The following is a 17,982-nucleotide window of genomic DNA, read 5'->3' as shown; positions in this document are numbered from 1 at the left end:
TGATAGATAGACATGATAGAAGATTGGCTGGGAGGAGGGACGAAAAGAGGACATGAGGACAAATAGATCCGCTGCACATCAAAAGTTTTGTTTTTGTAACACGGCACTTGCAATATAAAAAGGTCATATTAGTCCCGAAGATTAGAGGTGTTACAAGAGAGTTTAGTTTTAGTAAGAGTTTTACAACATTTGCAACACAATAAGGTCATATAAGTGCTGAAGAATAGATGTGTTACAAGAAAGTAACGTAAACAAAACAGGAGAGATAAGGACGATAGATGTTTGATAGGAAACCACACCAGAGCACCCACCAACCACCTACTTACAAGAGAGTAACAAACACCAAAAAAAAAGAAGAGTTCATGACGGTGGATGTTTAATAAGGAAGGAGCAAACCACACCAGAGCACCCGCCAACCACCCACAAAGATTCAGTTTAGTTTGAGAAAAGAAAAGCAAAGCAGCACACAATGACAGTAGCAGGGAAAAAAGAAATCCTTCCGAGTGTTTCAGTGACCGTATAACACGGATAGGTCGAACACAGAAGACTCGCAATCACTCATTCCTCGAACTGTGCCTGTGGTCCCGGTTTTGTTTTTTTCTTTCTTCATCTTTGTAAGATATCCCTCGAACTACTGAGGCCGGTCCCCACAAATTTGAGCTATCCGTTTTTGTATTCGTGTTTTTCAATAGGAACGAAACTCTCTAACACCAGGTCTCTTCAATAAAAAAAATAATAAAAGTCAACAAAATAACACCAGGGTCAGTGGTGTAGGAGTAAGGCACTTCGAAATCATGTACAGCGTAAGAAACAGAGAAGGCTGGAGTTCAATTCCTGTGTGGGGAGAGGTTTGCTTTTATCGAGTATCTCCATCTGTCTGCTACTGTATGACAATGTATCCTTCTCACCCTAAGTTGACCCTGACAGGCAGGATTGAAGTTGAAGCAGCCTGCCTCCAAGAAATCCTAAACTGTGTTGAAAGGGGCGTAAAATAACTACAACTGCATCTACATTACCTCAATGTCATATCATAATAAGCATTTCACTTGGTGACACCAGTAGTGGAGTTTAAGATCAAACATTGATAAACTTTCCTGAATGTGTGCTGTGTCCAATTATGTTTTTTGCTTGAAAATCAAATAGAAATACTGCAGTCTCTTTATAATAACAACATCGTCGGGACCAGAAAAAAACGTCGTTATAATAGAGAGTTGTCGCTATAGAGAGGCAACCAAAAATATTAATGATATAAGGAAAAAATCGGGACCTGGGCACTATGTCGCTATACAGAGGATGTCGTTATATCGAAGGTCATTACAGAGAAGCAACACTGTACCCAAAAGGCTATCTTGTTCAGTTTTAGCTACAGTTTTACAGCACTTGCAACACAAACAGGTCAGTGCAGAAGATTAGAGGTGTTAGAAGGAGGAGAGATAAGAAACATAAGTTAGAGATAAGAAAGGAGCAAACCATACCAGTACCAGAGTGCCCACCAACCATCCACGAGCGATCTAAGTCAGAAAACTTCAGAATTGTTGGTCTGAAAATTTGAGTTTATATTATAAAATAATACAGTCACGGTAACCAGCACAGTGGGGTTTTTTTGTGGGGGTTTTTTTATAGTAGAGGGTTTTACGGTGCTCTACTATTTTAAAAAAACAAAAAACCAGCACTGTGTGTAAAAATTAACACAAACTGACGTCACAAGGTGAATAGTCAATGGAGATTTATTCAAGAATATAAAACAAAATGGTCTGCATCCAGAAATGCATCCCTTATACAACATGTAAATCAAGACTCATCCAAGATCTAGACTCACAAACACATTCTAACAACCACACTAAGTTAGGTTCAACAATACAACATACACACTCATTTTATGACATATAAACAGGTACTCATGAACATACCTAATAAAGTTCATACTAACATAATACAACCCTTCCATTTACTCACACAAATACACACATGATGCATTAATTTTATCATTTATTTTTGTTTCAGTAAGAGTTTTACGGTGCTTGCAAAACAATAAGGTCATTAAAATGCCGAAGATAAGAGGTTTTACAAGACAATAACAGCAAACGTTTAAAAAAATGAGGGATAAGGACAACAGATGTTTCATATATAGGAAAGAAGGAGCAAACAACACCAATACACTCGCCAACCACCCACGACTTTAACATTATATATGGGCACAACAAGCAAATATACCAATAGAATACAGAACCTTATCCTCACTAACACGAACCCTTCCTTACACAACACTGGCACTAACCCACACTCACATGTGCCCACACAAACACACACACACACACACACACACACACACACACACACACACACACACACACACACGTACACACGTACACACGCACTCACACCCACACACACCCATGCATACACATACACACACACACACACGCATACACACACACACCCACACCATGGAGACAGGACCCTCAGTCCTGCTGTATGAAAGGGTTTGCGATAGCCTCCATCCCGTCGGCCGGACAGATGAGCACCACCGAGGTACCGCGACACACCACCAGGCCAAGGTTACGGGTGTCCTCCGTCAGCTTGAATGGATCGTCCGGATCTGGGCGGAGAGACAGAGGGTAAAGGTCACTGACAACACCCCAGCAAAGTGTACCATGAACCAGGAGAGGCAGAAAGAGCACAAGGCAAAGGCCATTGAAGGAGAGGCAGAAAGAGCAGAGGAAAAAATGTTATAGAAAACACTCCACCAAAGTGTACCTTGAACAAGGAGAAGCAGAAAGAGAAGATTTATAATATGGCAAAAGTCCCTGACGAAATCCCAGCAAATTTTATTTTGAAAACCAGGTAACGAGCATTATTTTGAAGGTGAACCATTTTCTAATTCTTTATTAATTAATTAACCCCATGAAACTCAATTAACTCCTGGACCTGCTCTACCTTCATCCACCTGTGGTTCAAATCCTGACCAGTGTAAGAGTAAATCAAGCAGTCAATCCAAGGTATTTTGTTCGTTTCAGTAACAATTTTATAGTTAGATTATACAAGAGTCAAAGGTTACAGTTGTTACAACAAAGCACCAAACAAACAAAAAAGGAGGAGAGAAAACAATGATAGATAATTGATAGGAAAGAAGGAGCAAACCACACAAGAAGAGTTTAGTTTTAGAAAGAGTTTTAAGGCACTTGCAACACAAAAAGGTCATAAAAGTGCTGAAGAATAGATTACAAGCTACAAGAGAGTAACATACACAAAAAAGGAGGGGAGGTAAGGATGACAGATGTCCAATAGAAAAGAAGGAGAAAACCACACCAGAGCACCCATCAACCACCCACCACAAGAAGAGTGGGAATAAAAACCATAGTATGTGAGTGTGTGTGAACATGAGTGCACGCATGTGTTTATGTACATGCGTGTGTTTGTTCCAGCACCCGCCAACCACTCATCAATAGAACTCAGGTGCACAGCTCCAATAAGTTCAGGGAATCCTGGCTCAAAGTGATGAACAACAACCATGGACGCAGTTCAACAACAACACACATAGCAATAGAAAAAAAATGGTGACCAAAAGTCCTTATATCCACATACAATAAGGCACAGACAACTCAAACATGTCGGGGACTGACTAAAGTGTTTGACACATAAATAATAGCCATAAACCAATATACATCGTATAAAGGGAAAAAGTAATGAGACACCAGTCGGGGAATGGCAAACTGTTCAAGCTATTTTTGATTTTGAGTTTTCCGTGGTCGCATTATCTGAGACGGCTGTACTTGTTTTTGCTGAATATAACGTTAGTTGATTCTAAGTATATGGTCGCTTTTAAGTACAAGGGGGCAATCCCGAAAAATGTTGTTTTGAGAAAATCGAAGATAAAGTTTTTGGACCCCTGTTCAGTTTTTTTTTAAAGACAAGGAGATTTTTCTCTTTAACCAAACAAATATACAGAGCAATGAAATGAAACTTCTCCAACACGTAGGGAAATGCCCACTTTTGGTGCAGGTCAAGATTTCTGGAAACCCATGAAATCTGGGTAGCCCGCTTGTCCTTAAAAGCGACCATAAATGACTTCAAATGTTCTACTTGAGTTTTAGTTACTAGAGTTTTACAGTACTTGCAACACAATAAAGTCAGACTATAAGTGCAGAATATTATAGGGGTTACAAAAGAGTAACAAACACACAAACACAAAAAAAGGAGGAGGAGAAATAAGGACGATAGATGTTTGATAGGAAAGAAGGAGCAAGCCACACTACAGCATCCGCCAACCACACATGAATGTTTTACACCCTACTGACATAGTTAAGTAAAACTGTTTTTGAAGCAGGCTTCTTAGGTCCAGCCCGTCAGGACCAGCTTAGGCTGAGAGGGACGCAGCATCAAAACAGAAAAACGGAGATACTCGATAAAATATCTATCTAGACTCCCCTACTCAAATTAGTTTAGTAAGAGTTTTACGGCTCTCGCAATTATATAAAGGTCAAATAAGCATGCGAATATCCAAAGCAAAAATAGAACTTTATGCAATGCCCAAGTACCAATAGTAGTAGTAGCCATAACGGTAGAAATCGTGGTAATAAGCAGTTGCCATAATAGTATAAGTGTGCGTTGGTAGTCAAGCTGTTAGGCTACTGGACTCGTAATCGCGAGGTAGCGGTTTTGGGCTTCAGACTTCAGGCCCGACGTTGTGTTTACAGATTATGTGATGGTTCACATAAAGAAACATTGGATGGATCTATTCATGGCGTCGATTTATGTAAGAACAGTACTTTAAAACATGTATTTTCAAAACTTGTTTTCACTTATCATAGTCATAACCTCATACTGTTTAACTGCTTGACAGCAGTTTTTATTTATTCATTCTTTTTTTCCATTCAAGTTCATAGGTTGTTTTCACCCCTTATTTTTTCTTTTTCATACAAGTTCAAAATTTGCTTTTATTTACCATGATTTGTTATTTTATCACTACACTGCCTTTAAACACCATTCTGTTCGAATCTCATTAAAGATTAATGGCTTACCTAATTGGAAATATTATTCACTGGGTAAATTTTTACTTTCCCTCCCACACACAGAAGCTTCGGGGGTCAAACTGCAGTACTGTTGGCTGCAGATCACACATAAAGCTCCTAAAACTGTCGCAAATCAATTATTTTCAAGAAAATTTCAAATCTAACAGTAAAATATCAACTTATGAGTTAAAATGCAACACCCCAGATTTTCTTTTACCCAGGGGGGGGAGGCCCCCCCCCCCCCCCCCCCCCCCCAGGACCCCCCCAATTGGTCAAAAGCATGTCTATCTCTATTCAGAACAATCAGATATTTCAAAAACTGTTAATTTGCAACGGAAGTGAAGTTGATATATTCGTGTTCAGCGTATCAATATTTAGCAGAAAACGGACAACTGGTAGCTAAGTGTGAGATGGGAGGGAAAGTAAAAAAATACCCTTTACGGTTTCTATAGTGCCCTATTGTCAAAAGTCATATTCATTCATATTAATCCAATCAATAAGAGCAAGCCATACAGGCATTTAAAAGTCAGATGCAATCGTGATCATTATTTGATTTAAAACTGGGATTTTTCGTGCTTCTGTTTTGATGTGATTTTACTGTGATTTACTTGTCACTAGTTTTCATTCATGATTTTACAAATTTTACAATAACTCTATACTTTTGTAGAGAGCAAGAATAAATTGAGTTGTTATTTATATAAACGTTGTGATGCACACCCAGTATTACCAACTTTAATCAACAAAATAATCACCTACAATTTTTTGCCTCGGTGCCCTCTGATTTTTGGGTCCCACCGAGGCAATTTTTGCCTGCCCTCCTGAACACCTAATTCAAGCCCTGGAAGCAGTAATCTATGTGTAATGCGATTTCGACGTGTAGTGAGTCTTTCTGAAGCCAAACACCTAATCCCATATATATATACACATAAAAATATTGTTCCAAAAGCAAAAAACAAACCTCTGAGATATTCTGTGGTTCCATCCAATACAAGGTTCAGCAGTTGGTCAAAACCTTTCAGAATACCACTGGCTGCATCCAGGCACAAAATGAAAAAAAAGAAAAAGAAAAACGGTATAAAAAGCTGTTCAGAACAAACACCTTTGGATGAGATTACAAAAGAAATAGCAAGTATATTTTAGGTCTCCCAGTCATAATTTAAGAAAGTAAGTGTATGGGCTTACCCCCCCCCCCCCCCCCCCCCCAAGTAAGTGTATGGGCTTAACGCCCACCCCCCACCCCCCCCCTTCCCCAATCAACAATATTGGCTAATTTAATGTCATAACTTAGAGAATGGTGCATAAAATATCAATGCTTTTTTCAGTATTACAAAAAAGCACTCTCGCAATGAAAAACTGAGGAGTAGTCAAGTGAAGGTTCTTCAACACAAATTGCAGGTAATTTCTTTTATGGTATATTAAAATTATTTTTTCTTACGAGAACAGAACTGAATTTCAAAACAGAGCTTTCAACTATTTTCATAATGACCAGAGACTCTTTTTTTTTGTTTTCTGAATTTTTCCAGTATGCAGTTTACCTCGACAGACTAACTCTTAAAACAACTTCAAAGACAGTAATCTGCACACACAAACTTCTAAATCTTTCCAGATTCTGCTGTGCAAAGGAGGTAAAAAAGGAGACACAACTTGGTCAATGCAAGATCTTATAATACAAAGTAAAAAAATTACCAATAGGTGACATCCCTTGAGCCATATAAGGTGGGGTTTTTTCAGTCTTTTTATTTTATTTTGTTTGTGAGTCAGTGTGCATATATATGTGTGTGTGTGTGGGGGGGGGGGGGGGGCAGTCCATTATCATATTTGGAAGACCTTGTTTCATGCTCCTTTGCTTAAATAATTTACACAAATACAAAAAAAGAAAAAAAAAGCCAAGAATCTTCATGGCAAATCTTTATCAAATAAAAGAACAATGAAGTCTAACTCTACTTTTAAAAATTTTTTAATCTAAATTTCACTTAGAAGCCAACAAACCACAGCCATAATATGTTGCCAAGAACAAGCTAGGATTTGATAACAAACACTGAAAAGAAGTAGAAGGGGCAAACAACAAAAGAACACTCCACAAACACTTGATCACCAGCAAAAATAAATTGCATGTAATTGTTATTGTAAAGACAATCTCGTTTTAATAAAAGAGCAATGAGTTTAGAGAAGATGTGAGGAAGGCAGTCTTTATCTCAAGAAAAAAGGGAAATAAAAGATGTCAAAAGATGAGGAGGAAAAGTGAGCTGGACAAAAAGCACTTAATTACCAACCTTCTCGGCCACCACTGAACTTGACGCGAATTGGCTTGTCCAAGTATTTGTTCAAATCTAAAATACTTTCCTTCTTTTTTTTCTCTCGCTCTTTTTCCACCTCATTCTTTCTATCTCCACCAGCTTGCATCTGTCAAAAACAAAAAGCGGAGCATTGATGGGCATAGAACATTAACTCCCTTCACAAGTGAAGTTTACTGGCATCAAAGTCTGCAAAGTTTATTCAGACTTATTGGATTCAGATTAATAAAAATCTATGTTAGAGAAAGATTCAACCCTCAGATTTCCCTGATAGTTCTTTAGTAATTCTATCATTTTACTGACATCCTACTTAAAGATTCACCAGAAACGTCCTTAGATTATTTATTTTTAAACATCTATATCATGAACTAGATCTACCATGTGTGACTACAGTTGGTTTCATAGGGTGTGCAGCCATGTTTGTTTAGTGTGACAGCACCTCTTCCAAAAGTACCACTGCCTCTCAATATTCATGAACATAGGGGTAGTGAATGTAAATCTGAAAAAAAAACGTCTGAAAATTCAGCAGCACCCGAGGACAATCCTGATGAATTTAAAGTAAAAAAATGATAGCTAAGGAAATAAAAATAAGTACAGAGAAACTAGATCTAGAGATCTCTAATCTGATCAGACATAAATTTATACACTCAGGGGTTAAAATTTAACTTACAAGTGAATGCAGAGATGCAATGCTTTTGGGGGCTACACTTGAACTGTATTGTACACAGATCTATGGCCATTAAAACCACAGCAAATTAACCTTATCTGTACGTCATGTTTTACTATTGGTATCTGAACGATGTGGGGAACTCTGTGCCACCACTTTCCAAACAGGAAATTTACTTGTTAATCCAAAGCATAGCCGTCTGTCAAAATGATTTTTTGAGAAATACTGAGTTTCAAAGAGATCTTTGCACTAGAGATCTAGATATCTAGATCTAGAAGTACATTCTAAAATGTGAAGAATACAACTCTGGGGGTACAAAATGACCCAAGGCCAAGGGCCGGTGCTTTTTCGGTAGTTCCCACCCCCCTTATTTGAGCCTGACCTAGATCTACTTCTAGATTCTAGATCTAGAAATCTAGATCTTACGTTTGATTCGCGGCGAGCTAAGATATCAAACCTAACAACAGTAACAGCAAAACACATTAAATTGTGGTAAAATTCAGGGGGGGCATGCCCCCCTGAAACCCCCCTTCCTATTTTTGTTAGGTCAGGGGGGCAAGCCCCCCTGAAACCCCCCTACTCTTGGGGCCAAAACCCGTAAATAACAATTGCGGGGTGGGAACTACCGAAAAAGCGCCCAAGGGCCTACAGCCTACACGGCCTAAGGATGATTGATAGGGTGTAGTACACACAAAAAATCTCAGACCTAGATCTAGATCTATTTAGCCTAAATCTTGGTCCAGATCTACATAGAGATCAAGATTCTAGATCTAGATTCTAGACCTAGAAGATCAAGATCTACGGTTCACAGGTCAAGATTCAAGAAGTCTCGACTCAAGACTATCGAAATAGGGTTCTTTCATTCCTGACAACTTCGCTGGCTTCAGATTTCCTCACAATATATCGTTGTAATTTGGGTAAACTAAATCTTGAATCTAGATCCTAGATTCTACGGATACACCGATAATAAACATCACCTGCTGTTGTGACATTTCTTGAGCTTCTGTGAGGATAGTCTGCTACCGTTTAGTAACAAATTCGAAGATAGTAGCAGAGTCTAGTACTGAAGGCCTAGATTCTAGTCACTCGTCACTTTTACAAACGGCGCGGAAGCACCCGACAGTCGACACAGTCAACAATACGATTTGTTTCGTTAACTTCTTACTTCATACTTCATGACATTATGGCCCAAAGTAATATGGTACATTTCACGAGCTTCGCCGATCTGTTGTCATTTTTTAGAAAAAGCGGAGATGCTTTATGATCATTTCGAATTGTTTTTTCATTTTTTATCAGCAGCCAGGAGAACAATTACCACAAGGCAAATACGGAGAATTAACTAGAGCCCTAAGATTTCACTGGACCCCTAAAAGCCTCATTTAAACCAAAAACATTTTTTTATCGTGTTTCATTTTTTTTTAATTTCTCGTATAGATCTATTAGTTTAGGTAGAAGTTTACGGCGCTCGCAACTGCATAAGGTCATATGAGCGCAAAGGGGTGGATGTCAACAGAGAAGTCTTTACTTGAAATCAAACTTACTCTGCTCACCTCTCTAGCTTCAACAGCACAAAGTCTGCTTCGACTATCAGGCACCCCGGAAATAGCCTAATTGTGCGTCACAAGAGTGTGACAAACATACAGAAGAAGTAGAGGGAAATGACTATTGTAGGGATTAGGAAAGAAAAAGCAGCTGTTCCCTGTTGTAGATCACGCACAGTTATGAGCGTGACATTGATGAATCAGCCCATTTATAATTCTACTGTGAATGAATGAGAAATGTCCCCCGTTTGGGAATGGCCTAGACACTTCAGTCAGTGGCACCGCCCCCGGGGGGAGGGGGGGGGGGGGGGGGGTTGATTTTCAGTTAATTCATATCGTTTTAAAAAAAGAAAAAGAAAAAAAGAGTGTAAGACCAAAAAAATTATCTGATTAATATATTTGTTTTTTTGCTTAATAACGCAAGAAAACTATAAGGAGAGAAGGTGAAGATTTTAAAAAGAGAGTAAGACAATAAGCAGAAGAAAAGGAAGAGAAAGAAAAACAGAAAAGGAGGAAGAAATACAAAGTCATATTACGATAGCCTAGTACTGTTTGTTTTTTGTTGTTGTTGTTTTGTTGTTGCTTCTTTTTTTCTTCTTTTTTTTTGGGGGGGGGGGGTTCATCTCATAATGGATTTCATGGTGTTGTGTGTGGCGTCTTCCTTTTTTCAGTCGCACAACACAAAACAACCTTCGGGCTGAACTTGCTTGCTGCTGCTACTCGATACTATCGTGTGTAGTGGTGAAATCTCGAGTAGGCTCACCAGAGAGTTTACAGTGACATACTAAACCTACTGTAAAAGTCTCTGGACCTACATATGACATTTTAAAAAATAAATTATCAGCACAGTATGGGAATCAAGAGCTGGTGAAGGGCCTCATTTAAAAGATGAAAAACACTCAATCGTTTCAAATAGCTTCTCCCAGTCTAGCCAACTGCACCTACTCGTGGTGATCCCTGTTTGTACTGACCTGGCTTTGGTGAATGGCGAATCGTTGGCGCAAACAAACCAAACCCCTTTGCAAGGAAGGGTAAAAACAACAGGCTGGGGAGTAGGTGTGACGGAGGATACCGGAACTAAAATTTTGGTAGCTTCGGTGTGACCCCACAAGGTGTGGAGGGCAGAACCCACCGGCGCGTGGTAGACGCTATGCCCCCCACCAACACACTCTCACTCTCCATTGAGTGAGTGTCCCCATCTACTAACCTCACCAACTTCTTCTACACACTCCCTGTGGTTGACTTGGGCTCTACCTCCGGTCAGGTGCATCTATGGATCTTTCTGGTCCCTTCAAGGATGAACACACCCCTGGATGGGATAGGCCTCGGGGACATTGCATGCCCAAACATGGACGTCTACGTACCGACACAAGGGATTTTGGCCCAACAACGCTGCCAGAGTCAGACCACGTTAAATTGACCCTTCACAGCTCGCCAGGAGACAGCGGTGGCGGGGAATGGACCACAGTGGATCGTGCCTCGACCACGTCATGTAAAAAGGAAGCAAGTCCCTGCTTAGCGCGTTGCCCCACTTCTGTGAAATACAAAACATGTAGCTCTGGAATCTCAATGCCAGATGTATCGGACTTCTGGTAGACCACAGTCCTGGGTGGGAAGGCTCCCCAGCAAATACGGCAAAGAAATCAGCATAGTGCCGGTACTCAGAAGTGGAAAGCTTTCCTTGACTGGTTTTGCCGTTGGCCCTCAACTGAATTATTATTATCATTATTATCATCACCATTGTTATTATTATTAGTATTATTATTATTATTATTATTATTATTATTATTATGATTATTATTATGATTATGATTATTATTATTATTATTATTATTATTATTATTATTATTATTATTATTATTATCATTATTATTATCATTGTTGTTGTTATTGTTATTATTATTATTATTATATTATTATTAATATTATTATTATTATTATTATTATTATTATTATTATTATTATTATTATTATTATTACCATTATTATTGTTATTATTATTATTATTATTATTATTATTATTATTATTATTATTATTATAAATTATTATTACATGTATTATTATAACCTTTGTATGTAGACGTAGCTATGCGTGTGCGCATGTGTGTGTTATGTGAGGGGGGGGGGGCAGTTTGTCGTTTGTCATTATGATTACTTTTCTTCTCTTCTATTTTTTTTTAATTTGGGGGGGGGGGGGTAACTTAACGGATGATGATGATGAACAGGGGCGGCTCGTGAGTCTTAAAAGTGGGCGTGCACAATTAGGTTAAAGCAGGTTGAAGACAGTCAAGGGCATGTAAATTAGATGTTTTCTTCATCCTACCTGTTTTGAGAAAATCTATTTGAAGAAGAAATCTACCCTTCGTTCTTTCGCTGCAGCAAAAGTGTCCATTATTCTGTTGACGAAGTTGGGAATGCTGTCAATGATGTCCTTGCGGATCAACATAAACGTCAGTGCGATTTCTAGGATTTTGCATACTTCTCTAAATGTTGTGTCTAGTTTGTAGTCCTTCAGAGTTGAATAAAGGCCCTAGATTGTACGATTAAATATTTCATTGCAATGTAATACTTATAATTCTGTTTGTAACTTGATTTTAAGCAAACATTAATTTTTCTGTAAAAAATTTGGTAGTCTTGGAATTTGGAGGAGACAAAATTGATAGTGCGTTGAATTTATTTTGCTTCAAGAAACTGTCAACAATTTGAGAAACTATCATTATGTCACAGGCCTGCTTTGCAGCAATTTCGTTGGTTTTGTATAGTCTGCGTCTCTTGGAAGCGTGATTTCTGAGGTCTGTTTTGTTGATAGAACATGTATACTGTTTGTACTTTCATCGACGGCTACTTTAAACTTGTTTGGTTGCTATGGGCGTTGTACTTCTGTGTTAGAAGATCCCCAAAAACAGCGTCAACATGCGTGAACACTATGTTGAAAAAGCGCAAAAAGAAGAGAAATGTTTCTTTAATGCATTCAGGATACCAGCGTGGATGGAATTATCGTCCCACTGCTCAGACTAGATTTCTGCAAGACAAAGCTGGATCTCTCCTTTCCAAATGAAGACTGTGCTAATTAGTTGAGACTGTAAATTCCACTTTGTTTCAGACGGCCATGGAATATTCCGGTGACAAACGCGTCTGAGAATGCCGAAGCATTAATTTTGTAGAGTGGGCGAAAAATGTAAAGTCTTTCCTGCATAGCGTTAGCGAAAAATACCTCTGTTCCCCGACAAATCTCCCCTTTCACGACCGCCAAGGGCGAGTTCGTGAGTTTCAGAGAGCAAAATGCACCCAATAACCTTACACAATACGTGCCTGTTCTTTCTCACTAGATCTAGATCTAGTTCGTTATGAGTACAATGAGTATTTGCTAAAGCTGACTGTAAGCCTCTCCACTTTTTGTTGGTTGTATTATTTTGATATCTTTGGGTTGGTGAGGGCCTAATTCTTTCACTCTCTTCTTGTTACTTCGTTAGGTGAACTGATTTTATTTGCAATCAACTTCATTCATCCTGCATTGGAATACACACTCGAGTAATAAAAATTTCACCACTACACCATTCCAACTTCTAACCCAGTGACCTAATTACGTCATGTAGACCTCGCTCAAGTTCAGGGTTACAGAGGTGGGACTAGAGATATAAATGGCAAGACAATGGACCAATCGCACTTCAGTGTGTGCACTCCGGTGGATTGCTCCAAAGCAAACATAATACGTGCATTGAATTGTGTAGGCTATCGTGAACTGGTCTGAGATCGTGCTATTTTTAGACTGCCTCTATGGGCTTTGTTCGGCTGATGCACACTGAGATTGTGCCGCCTTATTAATATTTATGAACTAAGAAACTCGGTCAAAACGTCATCGTTGTTTGGGTCGGCCCATAGAGCATTTTCCGAGATAGATTACACCACTGAACATGCTATATTTTTAATAGAGTGAAGCACAAGAACTTGATATATGGTATAGTCGATGTTGTAGAGTTGTAGATGTTGTAAAGAACGAATAAGCTCTGGCGAGGACCATGTACAAGGAACTGACTGGTTGGTGGAAGGTAAAGGTTCTTTCATTATCTCTTTGTGGGTGTTGTGCGCATTAAAAAATTTGGGCGGCAGTGCACGACCGTGCTCTATGGACGAGCCGCCCCTGAGATGAAATCTTCTAGGCGACGTCCAGAGGCGTGCAAAAGTAGCTCTACTCTAAAAGAACTACACTGGCTGCTAGTAAAACAAAGGATCAAATACAAAAGTGCTGGGGGTGGGGGTTGGTCTAACTAATGGCATTGTGCCTATATATCTGAAACACTTCCTAGAATTATATCATCCACACAGAGCACTTAGATCAGCCACTGAAGAACTGATTCTTAGAATCCCAAAACAAAATTTCGGGACATACGGACAATGTTCCTATTCCTAATTTGGTCCCCTTTCATAGAAAGAACTCACATATAAAATAAGGAGTACCTCTAATATTTACATTTTCTTTTTTAAAAAAACAACTGCAGCATTGCTTATTTACAAACGCATTCTTGTCATAGCGATGAACTGTTTCTTTTTCTGGTACATGCATGTGTGCATGCCTGACGGGTGAAACTGGAGAAATGGCAACTGAGACTGAGAGGGGGGGGGGGGGAGTCGGAGAGGAAGAGAGCGAAAGAGAGAGAAGAGGGCGAAAGAGAGAGAGAGAGAGAGAGAGAGAGAGAGAGAGAGAGAGAGAGAGAGAGAGGGGGGGGGGGGAGAAATGAGAGGGGACGAAAATGGCATTCTGTATGCTGAGAATGACGTTTTAATCTGTCTGTAGCCATTAAGGTTTCAGTTTTATTGTGAGCGCTAGTGAGTTGTTATTTGTTTTCTACATTTTTAATGCATGCATTGTCAGGCTTACACTTACAGTGTAACAATTTTTCCATATAATTTCTAAATATACATTATATAGGGATCATGGTGAAATCAGGTGCTCTTCAAAATAAGGAATTCAAAGAAACTGTCGTGTGTTTTTTTTAGTCCAATATAATTATTTTATTTTTTTTCGATTTTCTTTTTATTGGGTCAACACCTGTTATTTCAATTTGAAAACACATTTGTGTCCCTGCCGGTCACTATCAGTCATATGAAGGAAATTTCAAAACTAAGTTAACATAATTTTTTAAAAACTATCACCTTTTCCCTAAAATCTAAAACAAGAATGAAGTAGATATGACTATATTTGACGAAAATACAGAACTTTTAATTGAGCGAGGTGAGGAAACGCGAAATGAAGAAAATGGCCTCGGAAGTTGAGCAACATGTTTCTAGAGCATGAGCAATGGGAGTCTTAGAATTGAGATAGAGACTTGAAATTTAGCAGTTATATTGGCTATACCACTACAAGGCAAGGAAACATACAAAAGGAGAAAACTATTCATTTTCGGAGAAAAAAACTAATGAACAAAACATAATTTTCACGAGAATGGACTTCACGCCAAATGCAACAAAATACATATATTAGCATTATACTAGGTACCAGACACTACATTTTCAAAGTTCAAAGTTGCTGTATGTCAAATTCATCTGTTTCATATGAAAGGTCTATGTCTCCTGAGAATTTATGTACCATACTTTTACCTCTCTGTCAATGTTTAAAAGAATGGCAGCTTTTTCAATTTAACATAATAAAATATAGCTGAAGTCGTTAACTGGCTGCAACCCAAGATTAACAGATAGTAAAAGAGTACCAAGTACACCAAACATCTCTACATTAAAAGAGTACAATCACTATAACATAGAAATGAAGCCTAATATTTTTCAAGACTGTGAGATCATTACAAATCAGTAGGCTATTGTATTAACTCAAACACGGTGATCTGTCGGTATTTCAATAAGAACACCGAGCGTTGTCTCGGCCGGCGTCGCACCAGCCTTCGCGGCGAGCGATCCGGCTCAATACAGTAGTATACTGAGTGCTCCCGGTAGTTTCGTATCAGGATTCATGCAAAATAATTCCAAGCTAATGACTTTTTTCTAGTAGACAAAACTGTTCTTTTAATTCGTACCTTTTTTAGACGGTATTTTACACATTTCGTGCTAGAAATGATCTTTGGAAATATAGACACTTTTTTTTCAAGGGTTTCTATCTAAACGCCAAAGGCCAAATATAATAACCACGAGAAACCACGCTCAAAGCTGTATAGTTCTCCGCCAATGAAAAGACGGTATTTAATTATTAATCTTTCTGCAAAGCATTCGAATGCATGGGTGTCAATTTTGAACCGGGGGACCTCGCATTCCGACCGCGAGGGGCTTCCCTTTCCACGGCGATTCTCCAGCTCCAAATACCCGGATATACAAACAAACAACTTACACTATTACAACGAAGAAAATCTGAACTTATTCAAAATCTTCAGCATTTGGTGTTTTATAGCAAAAGAGCAAAGAAACAGAGATCTGAATTACCCCCATTTTACCGAAACCACGCGCTCGGAAGGCCGCGAGTCGGCTTACGTGCCGGGTTTACGCTACCTGATTAATGTTTGCAATAGCACCATAAACACACGAGAGTACACACACACACACACACACACACACACACACACACACACACACACACACACGCACACACACGCACGCACACACACACACACACGCACGTAGACACATATACACACATACAAACACACCATCACACATACACACACATGCACACAAACCGCCTCTGTGGCCACTTGGTAAGGAGTCCGCGCTGAGAGATCTAGAGGAAGGTTAATTAATCTTTTAAAAGCTCTAAAACACAATAAAAAACGAATTTTTAAAGTCAATCCAAGTGAAAAACTGAAAGATCAACAGACGATAGCAGCTAGCAGGGCACGCCCACACAGTCAGCTGTTTACGTAAACAAGCTTGAAGTGAGCTAGAAGTTACTGTTTTTACTCCGTTTTACCAATCAGAGTTGTTTACATTTCAGACCATTCATGCTCAAAGGGATCAAAATCTAAAAATAGTGGCGAATGAAGAATATTGGAGCAAAGATTTTCCACTTGTGGAGAATTTTTGGTGGAAGCAAAGGTGGCCATGAGGTAATGGTTCTAAAAAATCTCACAACTACACACTAGCAATGTCCAAATTCCTTTATTTCGTCACCCAAGCTACCAACAAACCACACACACCTCCCCAAAAAAAATCGAAATAAAATATTTATGGTCGATTATATTTCTTTGTTTTTTTTCTTAAATGAAGCAGAAGACACAAAACTTTTAATATATCCAAAAAAACAAAAATTTAATGGAAAGTCAATTTTTTTTCTTCTTTCGGATCGAACCTCGTAGCTGATAATAACATAGTGCGTCTTACGGCTGATATTGAACGGAGCAGACAGATTTTTGTATACATTTTTACTAGAAAAAAGGTGGATCAGATTCACAAAAAAGGAAATTTGCAGTTTCCAAGGACACTCAAGCTTTGAAAGTCACCGAACTTTGCCGGCCATCATTCTCGTTAATTTTACCCCTGACACCACATGATCCCCACATCCTTCAATATTGCAAGTACATGTAGATCTATCTCGATTTCTATTCTAGATAGATGGGAGGGATTTTTTTTTTCAACAAAAGCAAGACAAATGAACAAGCTTCAAGATTATCTCTATAACATGTCTAAACACCTAAAATTTGACGAGATCCTGATTCAACTGCCTTGTAACACAATTATGTTCTAAGCGCACACCTGTCCAGTAAATTTTAAATCTGACACCTCTATGAACGTAACGCGCATTCTGCGAGTTTTTAGAAAATGGAAATGCGCAGCATAAATGCTATCTATTATTAACATCATTAATCTCAGTTCAGTGGAATTTATATCATTTTCTCTGCTTCTGTTGTCAAGACACACAACACACAGATGCACAAAATTATTCTGATAAGAGGACCAAAGAGCTCATCAGACTGATTTCTGAGCGGAGTCAAGGGTGGGGCAGCGTTGTGAAATCAGGCGCTCGTCAAAACAATGAAATCAAAGACAGCGAAAGATCTTGTCAGTTGTTGTTTTTTGGTTGTTTTTTTTCCGCCTATAAATGGCCGTTTGCACTGTATTCTTCCCAGGAAGTTGAGATTGTTTCAGAACGCTCTCGGGTCTGCTGGGGTAATATATTGTGAAGCGCATGCGCATATTAGCTTAGCTTGCTGTTGAGCGGGGACTTGCGCTGAACAAATTAATGCTATCTATTATTATTATTGTGGGCTTCATCATGCACTACCTTATTTGATTTCTTTTCCTTCCAGGATATTGTGGAAGGAAAAGAAGTCGAATGCGATAGTGTTTGGTGAAGCTCACTACATGTATTAAAAACAGTCAGGAAACGACAAATGCAGTTTCTGGGACACTTGATTAGACATAAAAGTCTTGAACATCTACCTGTCACTGGCAAAATTGAAGGCAAACGAGGTAGGGGAAGGCCCAGAGCAACCTACTTAAGGAACCTAAACAAATGGGTATAGGGGAAA

General features: G+C 38.9%; 1 protein-coding gene across 1 annotated transcript; it reads right to left on the bottom strand.

The window, feature by feature from the left end:
* Positions 1-2,371: 2,371 nt before the first annotated feature.
* Positions 2,372-9,094, bottom strand: LOC101853449 (U6 snRNA-associated Sm-like protein LSm7). The gene is made up of 4 exons (XM_005093852.3): positions 8,951-9,094; positions 7,286-7,415; positions 5,971-6,042; positions 2,372-2,599 (listed from the first exon to the last, which is right to left on the bottom strand). Exons 1-4 carry the CDS (start codon positions 8,963-8,965, stop codon positions 2,463-2,465), a joined length of 354 nt encoding a protein of 117 aa, XP_005093909.1. The 5' UTR covers positions 8,966-9,094; the 3' UTR covers positions 2,372-2,462.
* Between the last annotated feature and the right edge of the window lie 8,888 nt (positions 9,095-17,982).

This window comes from Aplysia californica, unplaced genomic scaffold, assembly GCF_000002075.1.
Source record: "Aplysia californica isolate F4 #8 unplaced genomic scaffold, AplCal3.0 scaffold00071, whole genome shotgun sequence".
In the NCBI taxonomy this organism is placed as follows: domain Eukaryota; kingdom Metazoa; phylum Mollusca; class Gastropoda; order Aplysiida; family Aplysiidae; genus Aplysia; species Aplysia californica.
Note: the sequence above shows the minus strand (reverse complement) of the source record. Positions and strands in the feature narration are given on the sequence as shown.